Genomic DNA, 20,682 nt, shown 5'->3' with positions numbered 1-20,682 from the left:
TCGGTCCTGCACTACATAGAGAATAGGGTTCCATTCCAGTCGCACCCTCTGCTGCACTGTTTATCTCTATATAGTACCTTGGCCTCCTCGTTGCGTCTCTCCGTGTCTCTCTCTGGTCCTCTGTTCTCTAGCTTCATATTCTGGTACAGTGTCTGTAGGTCCTCCAGGCGACGGCGGTACGTCTGGGTGGTGTGCTTTAGAGCGTTCAGCTTCTTCATCTTGTCACACACCTTCTGGTCCAGCACCTTGAGAGCAGCCTGTCCAGCAGGATGCAAAGTAGTTCATCTTGATTATCCCCATTGGGCAATTTGCTTTACAGATGATAGTCAATAATACATAAAAATACACATACATCAAACAAACATAGCTATGTGTTTGCGATGTCCCCACCTTCCCTGACATGTTTCTGAAGGCAGCTTTCTCCATGCCTCGGCTTTGGAAGGCTTCCTTTATCACCTGCTCGTCCCCCTGGAATAGATAAAGAAAACGGCCTGTAACAGGGAAGGACTACCTCAACTTGTCTAATAATAAATGCTCCTTTTCATTTTTTGTTCCAAAATGTTTTGTTACGATGTACACTAATGAATATGACCCTGCACTCCAAAGTTCTAACAGGGAAAAACAACCTGGGAAGTACAAGCTGAGCATTGAAACCAAAACATTTTTGATAGAATAACCAGTTTTACTTACAGCAAGAGCGTTTGCCAACTTCTTGTGTAGTCTCTTGTTCTCCTGCCTCAGCTGAAGGATAGAATTCCTGTTTTTCTTGATGCTTGACTGAGACATTTCATAGTATGCACTTCTGTCGCCCTCTGTTGGGCGAATTCACAATTTCGTTATTTCAGCATCTGACTGACTTTTGGCCTTCTCTTAGTCTTATTCAAAGAAACAGGGAACTAGCAATTACATAACAAGTTGAATCCCATTTATATTTGTGTGTCCCAAACTGTTCCCCATTACTCAGGGAATGTTAATGGCTAGGAAGGTAGGCTAAATATCTCAACAAGCATTTGACTATTTCTAGCTAAGCCCATTTTGCTGGCAACATAGCCTACACATCACCTTACCTTGCAAAATGATTGCAACAAAGTAGCTAGTAGTTAACGTTCTATCTTTCATCATAGCTTCATGTGGCCATACATTTCCCAGCGAGAGTAAATTAACCTGTAAGTAACCTCAAAGATGGAGGTAGCTAATAATCTTTAGTATAATGTTAGCGAGATAGCGCGAATGCAAAGTCTGAATTTGCTATTCAACATTGCGTTTACACACACAACTAGGCCTAGCTATCTAACTAGCATAAGTTACCGGTCCTAGCTAGCCTGCTGCAAGTCTTAACCTACCAAGAAGTTGAATTTTCCTCTGCAGTTCTGTTATTTGGTCATGAAGGGGCGGCTTAATGGCCTCGGCGCTGAACGGCATTTTCAGTGTGCACTAATCACAAACTAATAGTTGACTTTAGAAGTAGCTAGCTAGCATAAGATACAAACTGACGCATTTTTAGGTCGTTTTATCCTTGTATGAGCGGATTTCGCGTGAAAACACCGTCGTTCAAGAGAGCCTCTCGTTGCCTAGCAACATGTACACTGACTTTCCTGTCAGGTCGAGGCTCGACACCGAACACAAACTTAGAGCAAACCGAGCAACAAAGCAGCACTGACTTGACTTCAGCTCACTTTAATTATGTATTTTTCTAGATACAATAACTTGAAATAATAATTTAGTATGTAGCAGTAAAAAAAAAAAACGTTATTATTTACAACACACCCTGCTCCAAAAACACGTTTATACTATCCTTCTCTTGAAAATGAAATATACAAAAGCTTGCATTTGAGGTTAAGTAAATAAATAGTCCATGGGCCAGCAGGCCAAATTTCACATGTTTGTCTACTTTGGGGTGGCAAGGTATAATGATGATTTTCATCTAGGTCCATGTCAGTGTTGGTATTATACCCATGATTCTGAGGTAGGTAAATGTGTGCATTTTATGTTTTGACCCCTATGCGGTTAGTTGGGCCCACAGGATTGATGGTATGAAATAATGTTGCATTATCTGGGAACAATCTTCTCAAACGAAGGGAATTGTATATGTTATTAACTTCATAATACAACATATTAAGGTATGAAACAACTGGAATGGTAATGACATCTCTATGGTCCCATCTTTCGGGGTCAAAGGTCATAAATGTATGCATTTTGGGGTATATCAAGACAGAATGGGAAGTATACAAATATCTAGTTCCGCTATTTGTAACAGTATTGTTTCAACGATGAGTCAGTCTAGGTAAATCATTTTGAAGAGATGGCAAAAATGTACCAAATACCATGTTTTTACAATGATATCCACCCAATAGAATGTACCAAATACCATGTTTTACAATGAGATCCACCCAATAGAATGTACCAAATACCATGTTTTACAATAACATCCACCCAATAGAATGTTCCAAATACCATGTTTTACAATGAGATCCACCCAATAGAATGTACCAAATACCATGTTTTACGATGAGATCCACCCAATAGAATGTACCAAATACCATGTTTTACAATAGATCCACCCAATAGAATGTTCCAAATACCATGTTTTTACAATGAGATCCACCCAATAGAATGTACCAAATACCATGTTTTTACGATGAGATCCACCCAATAGAATGTTCCAAATACCATGTTTTTACGATGAGATCCACCCAATAGAATGTTCCAAATACCATGTTTTACAATGAGATCCACCCAATAGAATGTTCCAAATACCATGTTTTTACAATGAGATCCACCCAATAGAATGTTCCAAATACCATGTTTTTACGATGAGATCCACCCAATAGAATCTTCCATTGTTGTTTGATACAGTCATTTTCACTGAGCATGTGAACATTCCAACTTGCCTTAATAAAATGTATTTATCAGCCTTCAAACATTCTATTGCATAGACTCCCATACAACTAGACATATGAAGGTGTGAAAAGCATAGAAAGCTACTCTTTTGGAGTGGGTATCACATTTTGTTCATAGGAATGGGGGGAATAAGATGAGACTATGAAACATTTACTACCCCAAAGTGGACTAGATTTTTTACTGGCCCATGGACTACTTAACAAATCGTCAGTCCCAAAACTAATACTGCATTAGAACATGTTGTTTTCTTTACTTTGGTAAGTTACAGTAAATGTACACTGCAATATGCAGCCATTATACAAAGATCAACCAACAGCAGCAATAGTGAAAAATAATATTATTAATGAACCTGATGCAAAAATGATTTAGCATTTAAGCAAAACATTTTTGTGAACTAAATGTAAAAAAACCTATGTAATTCATTATACATTTGAGAAAACTTACAAAAACTTGGAGAATTCTCATGTAAAACATGTGTTCAAATTGAACACATTATACAGAGTCAGCCACAAAAAAAAGGTATCAACGTTTTGTATGTTCAAAGAGAGTTTCAAGAGGACTGCAGAAAGTAAAACAGCCTAGCCAAAGTAAAACAGCCTAGCCAAAGTAAAACAGCCTAGCCAAAGTAAAACAGCCTAGCCAAAGTAAAACAGCCTAGCCAAAGTAAAACAGCCTAGCCAAAGTAAAACAGCCTAGCCAAAGTAAAACAGCCTAGCCAAACAAAAGGCACAACAAAAAGCAACAACATTAATTTGAATAAGACAAGAACAGATTTACATCTTTAAGAAAACGAAATATTATAAACTCTGTCATAGACACCTTCTGTGGGAAACACAACAGGATATGTTGGCTACTCATTCAGACCTCTCTGTTTGTGACGATGGCATCATTCTGTAGCCATACAGTATCATGATCTTAAGGCACATTCGATACACACAGCACACTGCGCAGGCGAGGCGGCTTGACCTCATCTTTCTCTGTTCTCCTCACACATACACGCACACACACACAAACAGCTAGTCTACAGTCTTGGCCTGATCCTCGTTGGACTTCTTCAGAATGGTGAGAAGGTTCTGAGACATGAAGTAGGGTCTCTCTGCAGTTCCGTCATTGCGTTCCAGGTCTTCCACTGGAAAATCAATGAATTGATGAGACAACAATAAGAGAACCAACCATTGTCAAACTCAACATCTCTTCAGGTAAAACAGTATCCTATTCCTAACAACCTAAAGGGCCGGTTTCCCAGACACCGTCTAAGCTTAATCCTGTACTGAAAAGCATGTGTTGATGAAAGTGCTTGTATAGTTCAGGACTAAACTTATTAAGTCTGTATCTGGGAAACTGGCCCAAAGTGAATAGAAACTCACCATTGTGTCATTCTCCCACTGTCCTATCATCATTCAATATGATTACCTTTGTCATTTACATACAAAAAAAAACTATATATTGATCAATACAACAAACTTTAATCAACTGCTGCATCCAACAGAAGCAAACTGAGTGGAAAGTATGATATATAAGTGAAATACTACACCAGCTAACATGTTTACAATGTGACACACACTGACAGAAACAGATAGAAAACATTGACAGAAGGTTGCAAGGTTAGTTTTGATAAAGCACTTGATAGGCAATGTTACTGAAACACCATTCAGCACAGAGATAGGAAGAAGAGAGAGAAAGAGAAAGAGACAGAAAGAGAGACAGATAAAGAGTGAGACAGAAAGAGAGAAAGAGAGACAGATAGAGAGAAAGAAGAAAACAAAGGCAAATAGGGTCAGTAAACATTGAACAGGGCTTGCAGGGTCATATTCATTAGGCCATGCAGCGGAAAACGTTTAAAATCATTTTGCAATGGAAAACAAAAACAAGTTCAGGTACGCCTCATAATAAGGCTGGAATGGAGCAAATGGAAGGGCATCAAACACATGGAAACCATGATTTCGATGTATTTGATACCATTCCACTGATTCCGCTCCAGCTATTACCAAGACCCTGTCCTCCCCAATTAAGGTGTCACCAACCTCCTGTGGTTAATACGACCCAGGTCTGAGAGGTTAAAACGATTGCATCACAGCAACACAATCACAGCAGTTAAGCCAGTCCGAAATTCCAAGGCAAGTAGTTTGTGGAATTTCACTACAATACATTGAGTCCAAAAACGTGTTCTTGGCTGGAGGGAGCATCTATATAATTGATACAGAACTTAATAAGCAAAATAAATAATTACAGACAGATGTAATAAGACATAATAAGCATACTAATTAATAAATACATACTGTACATACACATTGATTCCATTGGAAATCACATTTTCATATCAAAGGATATCAAAGGATTTACCATTTGGTGTCAGCTGGTATCAATGTAAACATTGCTCATTTTCACCGTTAGTTGAAGTTTTGTTTTGATTGACTGTAAACATTGTAATAGTGAATTCATAGTGCATTCATTACTCATTAATGATATTAAGACAATTAAATATTCATAATAACAATTGTAGTAGTCAGGCACAGACAGGTTCAGCACTCACAGATCTACAGATCCTCACGATAAAAAACCATCACTGTCTAAAACCAAACCAACACAATAAATGAATAATCAATAAATAAACATAATATTTTCAAGCTACAGAGATGCACTGGGTTTTTGATCAGCCTTTTACAACCACAGGACCTTGTTAAAACCATCTACCGTTACGTTAAAGCAACCTTAAGTGTGAATACAATACATTAGCACTGTGAAAAGTCTTGCATTTAAAAGCTGGTCATACATTTAACTGGTTCAAATCACACAGTCGTTAGCATAGAATTACATATTAGCATAGAATTACATATTACGTCGTTAGTAACAGGTACTGTATACTGGCTCCATACGACACGTTATATGAGTAGGGCCAGGAGCATTTCCTGACCTAGTTATGAGGTTTACCAAGCTTCACGTCTCCATGACAACGTAAACTACTACTCCTGGGGTGTAGAAGGAGGGTCTTTAGGCTCCGCCTCTTGAGGTTTCTTTTCCTCCGTCTCTTCCTTTTTAGGTTCTGTCGGCTGGTGATCCTTCTCTTCAGGCTTGTCCTCCTTTGATCCCTTTTCTTCCACTCCTTCCTCCTCTTCTGGTCCCTTCTTTTCTGGTCCCTTCTCTTCCTTCTCCTCCTTCACTTCAGATTTCTCCTCTTGTGGTTCTTCCACTTCCGCCGCTTCGGTCTTCTCCTTCAGAGGTTGCTCCTCTTCGTTGGCCTGCATGAACACATCTTGGCGTTTCAGTTGTATCTCTCCATCTTGTTCTTTCAGCGGTACTTCCTCCTCCAGGTGAACTTCGTCCATCAGTGTAGGTTCACTTGGGTCAGCGTCTGGCTGTTCCGTACCATCTTTGTTGTCCTCTTCCTCCGCCATTTTAGTTTTGGAGAGAATCTCGTGAAGCTCCGGAGACATGAAGTACGGCCTTTCTGGAGAGCCGTCGTTTCTCTCCAGGTCTTCGCCTTCGTTGTGTGTGTGTTTGATGTGTATGATGGGGTTATGTTTGTTCGGGTTAGTGGAAAAAAAGAACAGATGCAAAAAGTGTGGAATAAGCAATAGTGAAGTGTGGAATAAGGAGGGAAGAGACAAAGAGAAGGAAAAGTCAGAAACATGGCAGGCAAAAGAGGAATCTCAGGTAAAAAGAGCATTTCAGATTTGGAAAGTTGTGTGAGTGACTAAAGAGTATACCAATAAAATAGGATATTACTCACAGAAGCAGAGGAAGAGTGTGTCCACACACATAGCGTACACACTGAAGAATCCATGGGCAATCAGGTAGGATCCCACCACCACCGTCTAGGAAGAGAGAAACAGGCACACACACAGTGTTGGAATCAATACAAACAACACTTACAGACCCTCTAAGGCAGTATTTCTCAGCCTTGGGTCAGTAGACCGGCCCTGGGATAATGTTGACCAGTTTTAATGTAAGGGTCCTATGAATAAGTATGACCCTTAGCTTACCAATCCCTAGCCCCAAAAACATTGAGAAACATGACTTGAAGTAACAGTATAAGAATTCATTCAGGCCTGTCTCTCACCAGAATGGGAACCCAGTAGTAGTTGAGAGAGGGGGCAGTCTGCTCCACAGCCTTAATCCTCCCAGAGAAGAAGAAGAAAGAACATATTCCTAGCAAGAGAAGAAGAGATGCATATTATTAGGATATGAGGGCTTACTGAAAGGTATCACAGATGGTGGGAAACTGTACAAGGTGTAAATCAAGTCTCTCTGCTTGTGTTTCTGAGGATCACTTACCAACAATTCCAACGATGAGGAGCTTCCCCAAAAACAATAGGAAGTCAGTCACCTTGTCCAAGACAGCCACCCTGAGAAGCCAACAGAGAAATTAATCAAAAGAGACGGAAAACCAAAGAGATACATGAATACTGTATATATGAATGGAGAAGAGGAGTTGTTAAAGATGCTATTGCTCTTCAGAAAAGGTCCCAGAGACTGGGGTTTGTTTGAGAAGGAGTTGTGAAGGGTTTATGGAGGGTTTATGAAGGGCGTCTCAGTAGTCAACAACACTCACCTGATTATATTTCTCATGAGGAGGAAGAAGGCATCTCTGGCTGAGGTACAGAAGCTTTTACCATATATTGCCACCTAGGGGAAACATGTGGTGTTACATACAGTGTCAATTCACACAGTTCACACTGCCTTCAATTCACACAGTTCACACTGCCTTCAATTCACACAGTTCACACTGCCTTCAATTCACACAGTTCACACTGCCTTCAATTCACACAGTTCACACTGCCTTCAATTCACACAGTTCACACTGTCTTCAATTCACACAGTTCACACTGTCTTCAATTCACACAGTTCACACTGTCTTCAATTCACACAGTTGACACTGTCTTCAATTCACACAGTTCACACTGCCTTCAATTCACACAGTTCACACTGCCTTCAATTCACACAGTTCACACTGTACAGTTCACACTGCCTTCAATTCACACAGTTCACACTGCCTTCAATTCACACAGTTCACACTGTCTTAAATTCACACAGTTCACACTGCCTTCAATTCACACAGTTCACATTGTCTTCAATTCACACAGTTCACACTGTCTTCAATTCACACAGTTCACACTGCCTTCAATTCACACCGTCTTTAATACACAAAGAACTTACATTCGCACAGTTAGGTTGATGAACTCACCATGATGTAGGCGTTTCTGTTGAGGAACTTGATGCATTTCTCCAGGCACCAGAAGCAGCACTTCAGGCAGCTGAGCAGGAACTTGGCAAAGCGATTCTGGGCAGCTAGTGGAGTACATAACAACAAACAGGAGATAATGATTCTGGGCAGCTAGTGGGGTACATAACAACAAACAGGAGATAATGATTCTGGGCAGCTAGTGGGGTACATAACAACAAACAGGAGATAATGATTCTGGGCAGGTGGGGTACATAACAACAAACAGGAGATAATGATTCTGGGCAGCTAGTGGGGTACATAATAACAAACAGGAGATAATGATTCTGGGCAGCTAGTGGAGTACATAACAACAAACAGGAGATAATGACATCTGTTCCTGTTCATTTAGATAACAACCATCTATTCAAATGTAATAATTAGTAGTGACATTTTTTGGTCCATTTCCCACTGTATGATGTCAATGAGGAAGTATCCCAGTCATTCACGTCTGAGAATGGAACAGGATATGTGAGAACACCACCTCACCTTTCAGCTTCTGGTCCAGGTACTCCAGCAGAACCCTGATGACCTGAACCAGAGACAGGATGAGGGAGCCGAAGGCCAGGGAGCCTGTATGGTATCTAGACAGGGGGAAGAAGGTAAAAGATTGTGTCCAAATTATTGGTCTCTCACTAACTCTCCATGTAACCCTTTCTTTCTTTCTTTCTTTCTTTCTTTCTTTCTTTCTTTCTTTCTTTCTTTCTTTCTTTCTTTCTTTCTTTCTTTCTTTCTTTCTTTCTTTCTTTCTTTCTTTCTTTCTTTATTTCTTTCTTTCTTTCTTTCTTTCTTTCTTTCTTTCTTTCTCTTTCTTTCTTTCTTTCTTTCTTTCTTTCACTCACTCACTCACTTGCTCACACACTCACACCTCCCCCACCCACATGCACTGCTTACACCCACACCACACACACATGCATCCCCCCCATCTCACATAGTACCCCTCCTACCTGAGGGCTCGACCAAGTGAGGAGCAGATGGGGTTGGCTGGGATGTCGTCAGGCTTCTTGAAGGCCCAGTAGTAGGATGCGAAGGCCCCAGCCAGGGTCACCTGACCTAGCGCCGTCACAAAGTTAGCACACCAGAAGAAGAGGAACACGTTGTAGAACTGGAACAGGATGAGGTATTTATGGTAGTAGGTCTCGCCTCCGTAGAAGGCAAACAGGCACTCGGCGTCCGGGCACTGGGCTGTGATGTTGGTGGTGTTGAACGTCTGAGGAAAGAGAGGGGAAATCTCTGTGATATTAGCACTTCTGCTGGTATTAAAGCAGTAGTCCACTTATATTCAATAAATGAGAAAAAAAACATTTTTTGAACACTATATACAGATAGAATAGAAAGAACATATTAAAGTTTACAAAAAATAAGCCTGATATGTAAACAGGCAGATATGGAAGAACAGAGACATCTTGTGGCTCACCTCAGGTTTGCAGGTGTCTCTGGAGTACTCACACTCAGTGGTGTTGAACACTTTGTACACCTGGTCATTGGAGGTGGACAGGAAGCTGGGAAAGGCAGTCAAGGAGGTTCCATCACCAAGGAAGTAGATACTGAGACATGTCATACAGATGTGACCATCTGCATGGAAACTTTCCTGATACATTTAGTTTCTGCAGCGATGACTTGTGGAGGAGTCGTCCCAGTTATTTTCCTTGACGGTCTCAGTCTGTCCACATTTCAATCTGCACGGTTCCCTTCACCATCTACAGCTATCTAGACTAGCGCTACAACAAAACCTATAACTAAAAGTAATCTAGTACATCTCACACCATTACAAGGACCGTTACAGGAGCACTTCTTTCCCTGGACAGACATGTAAACATGAATAACATGATTGACAGCTGAAGGATACACAGCGGTGATGGCCCAGTAGGCTATGACCAGGGCCAGCAGGGCAAAGGTCAACAGAGGGTAGAACAGTGATGACATCACATGGCCAACAGCCCTGCTGGCCTCCTTGATGAGGGCGATGGCGATGAGGACTCTCTTCCTGAGGAAGATGAGCAGCAGGATGACAACCACCTCCACGATGGACAGGATGATCACTGATGGAGGAGCGGAGCGCAGTTAGAGTGTTTGTGTGTGTGTGTGTGTGTGTTGATGTGAGAGAGCGAGGGAGAGAGAGAGAGAGAGAGAGTGGGAGAAAGAGTATAGAGAGGGAGATTTGAAATCCAAATTTGAAATCCTTATTCAAGGTTTCAAAGACCTCTCTGATGAGAATAGGCTACCTGTCCTGTTGGGGGAGGACGCAGAGAGCTGTGGGTTGGCAGCGCACTACATTGCTGCCTGCCTTAACCTGTTGGGGCTAGGGGGCAGTATTTGCACGGCCGGATAAAAACGTACCCGATTTAAACTGGTTACTACTCTTGCCCAGAAACGAGAATATGCATATAATTAGTCGAGTTGGATAGAAAACACTCTAAAGTTTCTAAAACTGTTTGAATGGTGTCTGTGAGTATAACAGAACTCATATGGCAGGCCAAAACCTGAGAAGATTCCATACAGGAGCCCTGTCTGACAATTTATTGTCCTTCTGTAGCCTCTCTATCGAAAATATAGCATCTGTGCTGTAACGTGACATTTTCTAAGGCTTCCATTGGCTCTCAGAAGGCGCCAGAAAGTGTAATACATGTCTGCAGTCTCTGGGCTAAGTACAGCAGCTCTGTTTGTTACTGGCCTGCCTGGGGACAGTGACACTGGAGATGCGCGTCCACGAGACTACTCCATTTTGTTCTTTCAGTCTTTGAATGAATACAACGTCGCCCGTTTGGAATATTATCGCTATTTTACGAGAAAAATCGCATAAAAATAGATTTTAAACAGCGTTTGACATGCTTCGAAGTACGGTAATGGAATATTTTGAATTTCTTTGTCACGAAATGCGCTCACGCGTCACCCTTCGGCTTGTGACCTGAACGCACGAACAAAACGGAGCTATTTCAATATAACTATGGATTATTTGGAACCAAAACAACATTTGTTGTTGAAGTAGAAGACCTGGGAGTGCATTCTGATGAAGAACAGCAAAGGTAATCCAATCTTTCTTATAGTAAATCTGAGTTTGGTGAGGACCAAAGTTGGTGGGTGTCAAATTAGCTAGCCGTGATGGCCGGGCTATCCACTCAGAATATTGCAAAATGTGCTTTCGCCGAAAAGCTATTTTAAAATCTGACACCACGATTGCATAAAGTTCTGTATCTATAATTCTTAAAATAATTGTTATGTATTTTGTGAACATTAATCGTGAGTAATTTAGTAAATTCACCGGAAGTTTTCGGTGGGTATGCTAGTTCTGAACATCACATGCTAATGTAAAAAGCTGGTTTTTGATATAAATATGAACTTGATTGAACAAAACATGCATGTATTGTATAACATAATGTCCTAGGAGTGTCATCTGATGAAGATCATCAAAGGTTAGTGCTGCATTTAGCTGTGGTTTTGGTTTTTGTGACATATATGCTTGCTTTGAAAATGGCTGTGTGATTATCTTTGGCAGGGTACTCTCCTGACATAATCTAATGTTTTGCTTTCGCTGTAAAGCCTTTTTGAAATCGGACAATGTGGTTAGATAAAGGAGAGTCTTATCTTTCAAATGGTGTAAAATAGTCCTATGTTTGAGAACTTTGAATTATGACATTTTGTGGTTTTAAATTTGGCACTCTGATTTGTCACTGGCTGTTGAATAGTGTGGGACGATTTCGTCCCACGTACCCTAGAGAGGATAACATGAGGGACAGTGTCTGACAGACCAACCAACCTGCAAATGTCCTCTATGCTTATTGTTATTGTTCAATGTATGGTTATTTTGACCCTTGATTATTGTTGTTACTTATGTCCTGTTGACTATATTGATTATTATTATTTTAATCAAATTCAAATGAATTGAGAAAGAAAGAAAAAGTGAGAGCGGAAGAGAGAGAAAAATAAATAGACAGGGAGAGAGAGAGGGAGGGAGGGAGGGAGAGAAAGATAGACATAGAAAGAGAAAGAGAGAAAGAGGGAGAATGAGTGCATGTACTCACTGAAAGCCAGCCAGGTCTGTCTGATCTGCAGGTAAACAGAGAAGTCTGTCTGCAGTCCCAGATCACGGATAGTGACGTCAGAACCCGGCTCTCCCTTCAGGTTGCGGTACTCCATGGCACAATGGAAGATCCCTAAACATTTTAAAGGTAAGAGTCAGCGAAATGACGTTGCACGAGCAGCACTGCAGATATTGCGATGAGCAAGATGAAATACTTCGCTCTCACACAGTGACACACAGTATCTGTCCATGTGTACGGGGTTTGCTTCACACTGTTACAGACTGGTAGCCATGGGACCAAATCAGCTGACAAGTTTAGCCTTGCACTTCAACACTCTTAGTTGTTGCGGAAATTGACCCACTATGCTGTTTACTTAGTGCACCTACGTCATATCACTGAGCCTACCGCTAACATTTCTTAATGGCTAACTTGATAAAGCACAATGTTGATATTATTCTTTTGAATGTTACTTTAAATAGGTAAGACAACAGTGTGTTTTCAGGAAATGGGAATATAATACCATATCCGATGACCAGTATCACCATGACGATCATGACCCAGATCATGATCCCGGCCAGGTAGCGCAGGAGGACGATGAAGATGAGACTGACCACCATGGCAATCACCAGACCACTGGAGGAGAGACAGGAAATAACATTCACATTCACAGAACTTTATTAAGATGAGACTGACCCCACCACTATCACCAGACCACTGGAGGAGAGACAGGAAATAACATTCACATAACTATCACCAGACCACTGGAGGAATGCAGATAATAACATTCAAATTCACAGAACTTTGTTGTTCCTGTGAGGGAACATTTATATCTATGGGGATAATAGGGGTAACTGGCCTATAGCGTGTGCAACTTTCTTTATTGTCTTGTGTCATGAGTGTGTTTACCAAGGAGAGACACTCACATCAGTATCCAGTACCAGGACACAGTGTAGTCCTCAAAGATCCTCATGGCTACCTGGCGAGCCTCAACAACCACATTGGACTTCCTGTAAGAACAACAAGTCCACTTAACACTTTGCTAACAATTGACAGACAGACAGGTGGGCGGACAGGCAGACGGACAGACAGATTGAAAGGTTGGTTGGTAGGTTGATTGATTAATTCATACAGTACCAGTCAAAAGTTTGGACACACCTACTCATTCAAGGGTTTTTCTTTATTTTGACAATTTTCTACATTGTAGAATAGCAGTGAAGACATCAAAACTATGAAATAACACATATGGAATCATGTAGTAACCAAAAAAGTGTTTTCAAAGTAGCCACCCTTTGCCTTGATGACAGCTTTGCACACTCTTGGCATTCTCTCAACCAGCTTCATGAGGTAGTCACCTGGAATGTATTTCAATGAACAGGTGTGCCTAGTTAAAAGTTCATTTGTGGAATTTCTTTCCTTCTTAATGCATTTGAACCAATCAGTTGTGTTGTGACAAGATAGGGGTGGTATACAGAAGACCAAGTCCAAATTATGGCAAGAACAGCTTAAATAAGCAGTCCATCATTACTTTAAGACATGAAGGTCAGTCAATCAGGAACATTTCAAGAACTTTGAAAGTTTCTTCAAGTGTAGTTGCAAACACCATCAAGCGCTATGATGAAACTGGCTCTCATGAGGACCGCCACAGGAAAGGAAGACTCAGAGTTACCTCTGCTGCAGAGGATAAGTTCATTAGAGGTAACCACCTCAGATTGCAGCCCAAATAAATGTTTCACAGAGTTCAAGTAACAGACACATCTCAACATCAACTGTTCAGAGGAGACTGCGTGAATCAGGCCGTCATAGTCGAATTGCTGCAAAGAAACCACTTCTAAAAGACACCAATATTAAGAAGAGACTTGCTTGGGCCAAGAAACACGAGCAATTGACATCTGTCCTTTGGTCTGATAAGTCCAAATTTGAGGTTTTTGGTTACAAACTCTGTGTCTTTGTGAGACGCAGAGTAGGTGAACGGATGATCTCCGCATGTGTGGTTCCCACCGCGAAGCATGGAGGAGGAGGTGTGATGTTGTGTGGGTGCTTTGCTGGTGACACTGTCAGTGATTTATTTAGAATCCAAGGCACACTTATCCAGCATGGCTACCATAGCATTCTGCAGCGATACACCATCCCATCTGGTTTGCGCTTAGTGGGACTATCGTTTGTTTTTCAACAGGACAATGACCCAATACATCTCCAGGCTGTGTAAGGGCTATTTGACCAAGGAGAGTGATGGAGTGCTGCATCAGATGACCTGGCCTCCACAATCACCCGACCTCAACCCAATTGAGATGGTTTGGGATGAGTTGGACCGCAGAGTGAAGGCAAAGCAGCCAACAAATGCTCAGCATATGTGGGAACTCCTTCAAGACTGTTGGAAAAGCATTGCATGTGAAGCTGGTTAAGAAAATGCCAAGAGTGTGCAAAGCTGTCCTCAAGGCAAAGGGTGGCTACTTTGAAGAATCTAATTTGTTTAACACTTTTTTGTCAACTACATGATTCCATATGTGTTATTTCATAGTTTTTATGTCTTCACTATTATTCTACAATGTAGAAAATAGTAAAATAAAGAAAAACCCTTGAATGAGTAGGTATGTCCAAACTTTTGACTGGTACTGTATATTGACGGTGCTTCAGGTTGAGGCATGAGGACTCACTTTGAAGCGTCCAGAAAATCCGTGGCGTTCACCCTCTCTCCCTCCCCGTTGTCAAAAATAGTCTCGTTGCCAATAACGACCACACCACCTTTCATGGTACTGAGAGCTGGGAGGCACCGACGAGTGACTGGAGGGAGAGTAGAGAGAGTGGAGATCAAAAATCACTAACTGTGTGGTCACTATACATTTACTAAGTCTTTATAAAAACACAAACGCACGTTCCATACACACACACACACACATACAGTGCACGCTATGGCTCGTGAGAAGACTTACATGGTTTGCTGGACATGAGCATCGAAGGACACAGGCCATCCCTCAGGATCTCGGGAGCACTCTGCGAAACACAACAAAATCACCCTTAGTTACACATTATTTCCCTAACTACCTACTTTGCCACTGCAAATGTATCTCCTCTGTCACCCACCATTTTGGAGAAGTCCACTCCTTCCTTGCAGAACTGCTTGTAGTACTCCTGCTCTCCTTTGTTCAGGTAGGCTTTCAGCAACGTCATGTGTTTGGTAGGACAGCTTTCCACACATAACTGAGTGGTGGGGCACTGGAACTCCAGCAGGGTCAGGGGACTGGCACACTTCAGGATGTTGAAGTAGAACAGGAGAGGTTTCTTCCTGTTAGAGACAGTTATAGTTGAAGTCGGAAGTTTACATACACTCAGGTTGGAGTCATTAAAAATCAAATTTCTTGTTAACAAACTATAGTTTTGGCAAGTCGGTTAGGACATCTACTTTGTGCATGACACAAGTCATTTTTCCAACAATTACTTACAGACAGATTATTTCACTTATAATTCACTGTATCACAATTCCAGTGGTTCAGAAGTTTACACTAAGTTGACTGCGCTTTTAAACAGCTTGGCAAATTCAAGAAAATGATGTCATGGCTTTAGAAGCTTCTGATAGGCTAATTTACATAATTTGAGTGTAACGGCCGTCATATAAAGGGGACCAAGGCACAGCGTGTTGAGTGCTCATCTTGAAGTTTAATGAAAAAATCGAACACTTTACCAAATAAACAAAATGACAGCCGACAGTTCTGTCAGGTACTTAAACTAAACAGAAAACAACTACCCACGAAAACAAAGGGAAAAACAGGCTGCCTAAGTATGGCTTCCAATCAGAGACAACGATAAACAGCTGCCTCTGATTGGAAACAATACCCGGCCAAAACATAGAAAAACAAAACATAGAATGCCCACCCACCTATCACACCCTGACCTAACTAAACAGAGAAAACACAGCTCTCCTAGGTCAGAGCGTGACATTGAGTCAATTGGAGGTGTACCTGTGGATGTATTTCAAGGCCTACCCTCAAACTCAGTGCCTCTTTGCTTGACATCATGGGAAAATCAAAAGAAATCAGCCAAGACCTCTGAAAAAAAATTGTAAACCTCCACAAGTCTGGCTCATCCTTGGGAGCAATTTCCAAACGCCTGAAGGTACCACGTTCATCTATACAAACAATAGTATGCAAGTATAAACACCATGGGACCATGCAGCCGTCATACCGCTCAGGAAGGAGACGCGTTCTGTCTCCTAGAGATGAATGTACTTTGGTACGAAAAGTGCAAATCAATCCCAGAACAACAGCAAAGGACCTTGTGAAGATGCTGGAGGAAACAGGTACAAAAGTATCTATATCCACAGTAAAACGAGTCCTATATCGACATAACCTAAAAAATAAAAAAAGTTTTAAAAAAAGTAAAAGTAGTTTCTGTGTAAGCCCTCCCTGTAGCCTTCCCTGTAGCTCAGTTGGTAGAGCATGGTGTTTGCAACACATGGTGTTTGCAACGCCAGGGTTGTGGGTTCGATTCCCACGGGGGGCCAGCACAGAAAAATAAATTATTATGCATTCACTACTGTAAGTCGCTCTGGATAAGAGCGTCTGCTAAATGACTAAAATGTAATGTAAATGTAACCTCATAGGCCGCTCAGCAAGGAAGAAGCCACTGCACCAAAACTGCCATAAAAAAGCCAGACTACGGTTTGCAACTACACATGGGGACAAAGATCGTACTTTCTGGAGAAATGTCCTCTGGTCTCTGATGAAACAAAAATAGAACTGTTTGGCCATAATGACCATCATTATGTTTGGAGGATAAAGGGGGAGACTTGCAAGCTGAAGAACACCATCTCAAACGTGAAGCACAGGGGTGGCATCATCATGTTGTGGGGATGCTTTGCTGCAGGAGGGGCTGGTGCACTTCACAAAATAGATGGCATCATGAGGAAGAAAAATGATGTGGATATATTCAAGCAACATCTCAAGACATCAGTCAGGAAGTTAAAGCTTGGTTGCAAATGGGTCTTCCAAATGGACAATGACCCCAAGAATACTTCCAAAGTTGTGGCAAAATGGCTTAAGGACAACAATGTCAAGGTATTGGAGAGGCCATCACAAAGCCCTGACCTCAATCCTATAGAAAAGTTGCGGGCAGAACTGAAAAATCGTGTGCGAGCAAGGAGGCCTACAATCCTGACTCAGTTACACCAGCTCTGTCTGGAGGAATGGGCCAAAATTCACCTAACTTATTGTGGGAAGCTTGTGGAAGGCTACCCGAAATGTTTGACCCAAGTTAAACAATTTAAAAGCAATGCTACCAAATACTAACTGAGTGTATGTAAACTTCTGATCCACTGTGATGAAAGAAATAAAAGCTGAAATAAATCACTCTCTCTACTATTATTCTGACATTTCACATTCTTAAAATAAAGTGGTGATCCTAACTGACCTAAGGCAGGGAATTTTTACTAAGATTAAATGTCATGAATTGTGAAAAACTGAGTTTAAATGTACTTGGCTAAGGTGTATGTAATCTTCCGATTTCAACTGTAGTAGTTCATATGTAGAGACAGTTATATAGTAGATCATATGTTGAGACAGTTATTTAGTAGTTAATATGTAGAGACAGTTATTTAGTAGTTAATATGTAGAGACAGTTATTTAGTAGTTCATATGTAGAGACAGTTATATAGTAGTTAATATGTAGACAGTTATATAGTAGTTAATATGTAGAGACAGTTATTTAGTAGTTAATATGTAGAGACAGTTATATAGTAGTTAATATGTAGAGACAGTTATATAGTAGTTAATATGTAGACAGTTATATAGTAGTTAATATGTAGACAGTTATATAGTAGTTAATATGTAGACAGTTATTTAGTAGTTAATATGTAGAGACAGTTATATAGTAGTTCATATGTAGAGACAGTTATTTAGTAGTTAATATGTAGACAGTTATATAGTAGTTCATATGTAGAGACAGTTATATAGTAGTTAATATGTAGAGACAGTTATATAGTAGTTAATATGTAGAGACAGTTATATAGTAGTTCATATGTAGAGACAGTTATATAGTAGTTAATATGTAGACAGTTATATAGTAGTGAATATGTAGAGACAGTTATATAGTAGTTAATATGTAGACAGTTATTTAGTAGTTAATATGTAGAGACAGTTATTTAGTAGTTAATATGTAGAGACAGTTATATAGTAGTTAATATGTAGACAGTTATATAGTAGTTAATATGTAGACAGTTATATAGTAGTTAATATGTAGACAGTTATATAGTAGTTAATATGTAGACAGTTATATAGTAGTTAATATGTAAAGACAGTTATATAGTAGTTAATATGTAGACAGTTATTTAGTAGTTAATATGTAGAGACAGTTATATAGTAGTTAATATGTAGACAGTTATATAGTAGTTAATATGTAGAGACAGTTATTTAGTAGTTAATATGTAGACAGTTATTTAGTAGTTAATATGTAGAGACAGTTATATAGTAGTTAATATGTAGACAGTTATATAGTAGTTAATATGTAGAGACAGTTATATAGTAGTTAATATGTAGAGACAGTTATATAGTAGTTAATATGTAGAGACAGTTATATAGTAGTTAATATGTAGACAGTTATATAGTAGTTAATATGTAGAGACAGTTATATAGTAGTTAATATGTAGAGACAGTTATATAGTAGTTAATATGTAGAGACAGTTATATAGTAGATCATATGTAGAGACAGTTATATAGTAGATCATATGTAGAGACAGTTATATAGTAGTTCATATGTACAACAATTACATATACAGCAGTTATAATACATCCTTCAGGACGTTCTTTTTTATCTTCACACAGCAGGGTGTTACAGGCTCACCACAGAGCATCAGGATGATACCACAAAAGACATATTAACACAAAGAGACAGATAATATCTTGACATGTGAAAGGACAAGAGGAATTCTAAAGGATCAGCACTGAAGAGAGATGTTCAAAGGCAGAATAAATAGGGGAGTAATGGAAGGGGCTTACTCCAGGGGGGTCCCGGCCTGGCCACAGAACTGTCCTCTGCTGTCAGTCGGGTAGATAACCTTCCTGGGGTCCCCCTGAGACCAGGCTGGAGTAGGAGGAAGTATAACAACACTGTAGTTCAGATACTGTCCAGTTATCATAACGACACACAATGGAATAGAATAGAATCCCTTCAAATAGAATAGAATATCACTTTACTGTGTCTTGTTAGGGCCTTGTGTTTTGGTTAATCATGTCACATGACCTGGAATTTAAACTTTATTTAAAGCTTTTTCATCAAACTGTCCCCTTTTCTTTTCATGTCAGACGGCCCAGCACCATCCTCAGACAATTGCATACATTTTTGGTCCAATTACCATTTCTGGAAAAGGCTTAAAATAAAAGATAAAATCCAGGTCATGTGACATGATTAACCAAAACACAGGGCCCTAGAACTGATGTAATGGCCAGTAATCGTGTAGTTGTGGAGACACTGACCCAGGATCCCCACAGCAAAGTATCCCAGTATGGCCAAGATGAAGAGAATACAGCAGAACACATCTGTGCAGCCCCTGGCAACCACAAGAGCAGAGAGGGAGAGAGAGAGATGGTTCGACTGCTATGTTTTGACGTTGAGCTTTATTGAGCTTTGCGATGTGGGTAATTGGTAGAGTGAGGATTGGCTGTCAGAGCTGATAATGAGATGATTACCTGTTGTGGATGGGCCCTTTGAAGGTAGGGTCAAACTTCCGTGCTTCACCTGTGAACAAGCAAACAGAGAGAGTTTAATATGTTTCTTTACATTTATACACAGATGTGTGTCTATGTGTGTGTGTGTTTGTGTGTGTGTGTGTGTGTGTGTGGGGTGTGTGTGTTTATATCTGTGTATCAGTATATCTGTACGTGTGTGTACACATTAACAAAGCTGAGACGTATTTTCCATAACAAAAGGATTCTCCCGCAAGACTGACATGCCTAGCAACCCACAAAATGGTTCCCCGGTGACTCAGAGCTCCCGGTGGACATTCGTAGGCGCCATAGTAACGCTATGGCAACACCTCAGAGACTAGGCAGGCGCCACATCAGACAGCACGTCTACTCAATTCACCATAGTCTGGTAGCAGAGCAAGACAATTATAATTTTGTGTATACAGTCTGAATGTTCCTGATACAATGTATTTTACATAACATCTAGAAACCAACACAAAAAGCTCAATCATCCAAGAACATTTTGAGTTCTTATCCAGAGTGACTTACAGTACTGAGTGCATACATTGTCGTTCTTTCCCCCCTCGTGGGAATCAAACCCACAACACTGGCGTTGCCAACGCCATGCTCTACTAACTGAGCTACACACTTCCACAATACGCAAATGATGTGGGGCAGCATTGTATTTCCTGTTTTGCATCTAAGATCTTGATCCTTATCCTGTTATGACATATGGCCATGTGTCTTGTTAATGAACGTGTCACCTTATTTTCTGAACATAGAGCACAGTGTGACTGAGAACATTGTTGCAGCTTCTTGTGGACATGATATACTGTTCTGTCAACGTGAGATATAACGGTGAGGC

General features: G+C 40.5%; 2 protein-coding genes across 6 annotated transcripts in view; both read right to left on the bottom strand.

Annotated features, from left to right (window-relative positions):
- The window catches only part of LOC106589514 (outer dynein arm-docking complex subunit 3), an 8,776-nt gene extending 7,195 nt beyond the window's left edge, over positions 1-1,581 (bottom strand). The window contains exons 1-4 of one of the 2 annotated variants that reach the window (XM_082965967.1): positions 1,344-1,581; positions 691-812; positions 391-468; positions 78-257 (exon numbers count right to left, since the gene is read on the bottom strand). In XM_082965967.1, coding sequence (XP_082822093.1) covers positions 78-257; positions 391-468; positions 691-812; positions 1,344-1,422 — 459 coding nt within the window. In that variant the 5' untranslated portion in view covers positions 1,423-1,581. The remainder of the gene's footprint in view (positions 1-77; positions 258-390; positions 469-690; positions 813-1,343) is intronic. The other variant, XM_045707672.2, reaches the window with a different exon arrangement.
- Positions 1,582-3,124: 1,543 nt separating this feature from the next.
- Positions 3,125-20,682, bottom strand: part of LOC106589603 (choline transporter-like protein 2) — a 28,094-nt gene continuing 10,536 nt past the window's right edge. For 2 of the 4 annotated variants that reach the window (XM_045707668.2, XM_045707670.2), the window contains exons 2-20: positions 19,821-19,869; positions 19,608-19,681; positions 19,131-19,215; positions 15,226-15,427; positions 15,075-15,135; positions 14,799-14,925; positions 13,068-13,151; positions 12,665-12,777; positions 12,145-12,276; positions 9,972-10,164; positions 9,540-9,624; positions 9,070-9,332; positions 8,612-8,706; positions 8,087-8,190; positions 7,454-7,527; positions 7,177-7,247; positions 6,962-7,050; positions 6,632-6,716; positions 3,125-4,030 (exon numbers count right to left, since the gene is read on the bottom strand). In XM_045707668.2, the coding sequence (XP_045563624.1) occupies positions 3,918-4,030; positions 6,632-6,716; positions 6,962-7,050; positions 7,177-7,247; positions 7,454-7,527; positions 8,087-8,190; positions 8,612-8,706; positions 9,070-9,332; positions 9,540-9,624; positions 9,972-10,164; positions 12,145-12,276; positions 12,665-12,777; positions 13,068-13,151; positions 14,799-14,925; positions 15,075-15,135; positions 15,226-15,427; positions 19,131-19,215; positions 19,608-19,681; positions 19,821-19,869 (2,099 nt within the window). In that variant the 3' untranslated portion in view covers positions 3,125-3,917. Of the gene's footprint in view, positions 4,031-4,345; positions 6,383-6,631; positions 6,717-6,961; positions 7,051-7,176; positions 7,248-7,453; positions 7,528-8,086; positions 8,191-8,611; positions 8,707-9,069; positions 9,333-9,539; positions 9,625-9,971; positions 10,165-12,144; positions 12,277-12,664; positions 12,778-13,067; positions 13,152-14,798; positions 14,926-15,074; positions 15,136-15,225; positions 15,428-19,130; positions 19,216-19,607; positions 19,682-19,820; positions 19,870-20,682 lie in introns of those variants that run through there. The other 2 variants (XM_045707665.2, XM_045707666.2) reach the window with 1 other exon arrangement.

The sequence above is a fragment of the Salmo salar genome, chromosome 02 (assembly GCF_965601325.2).
Source record: "Salmo salar chromosome 02, fSalSal1, whole genome shotgun sequence".
Taxonomy (NCBI): domain Eukaryota; kingdom Metazoa; phylum Chordata; class Actinopteri; order Salmoniformes; family Salmonidae; genus Salmo; species Salmo salar.
This window is presented reverse-complemented; position numbering and strand designations above follow the sequence as displayed.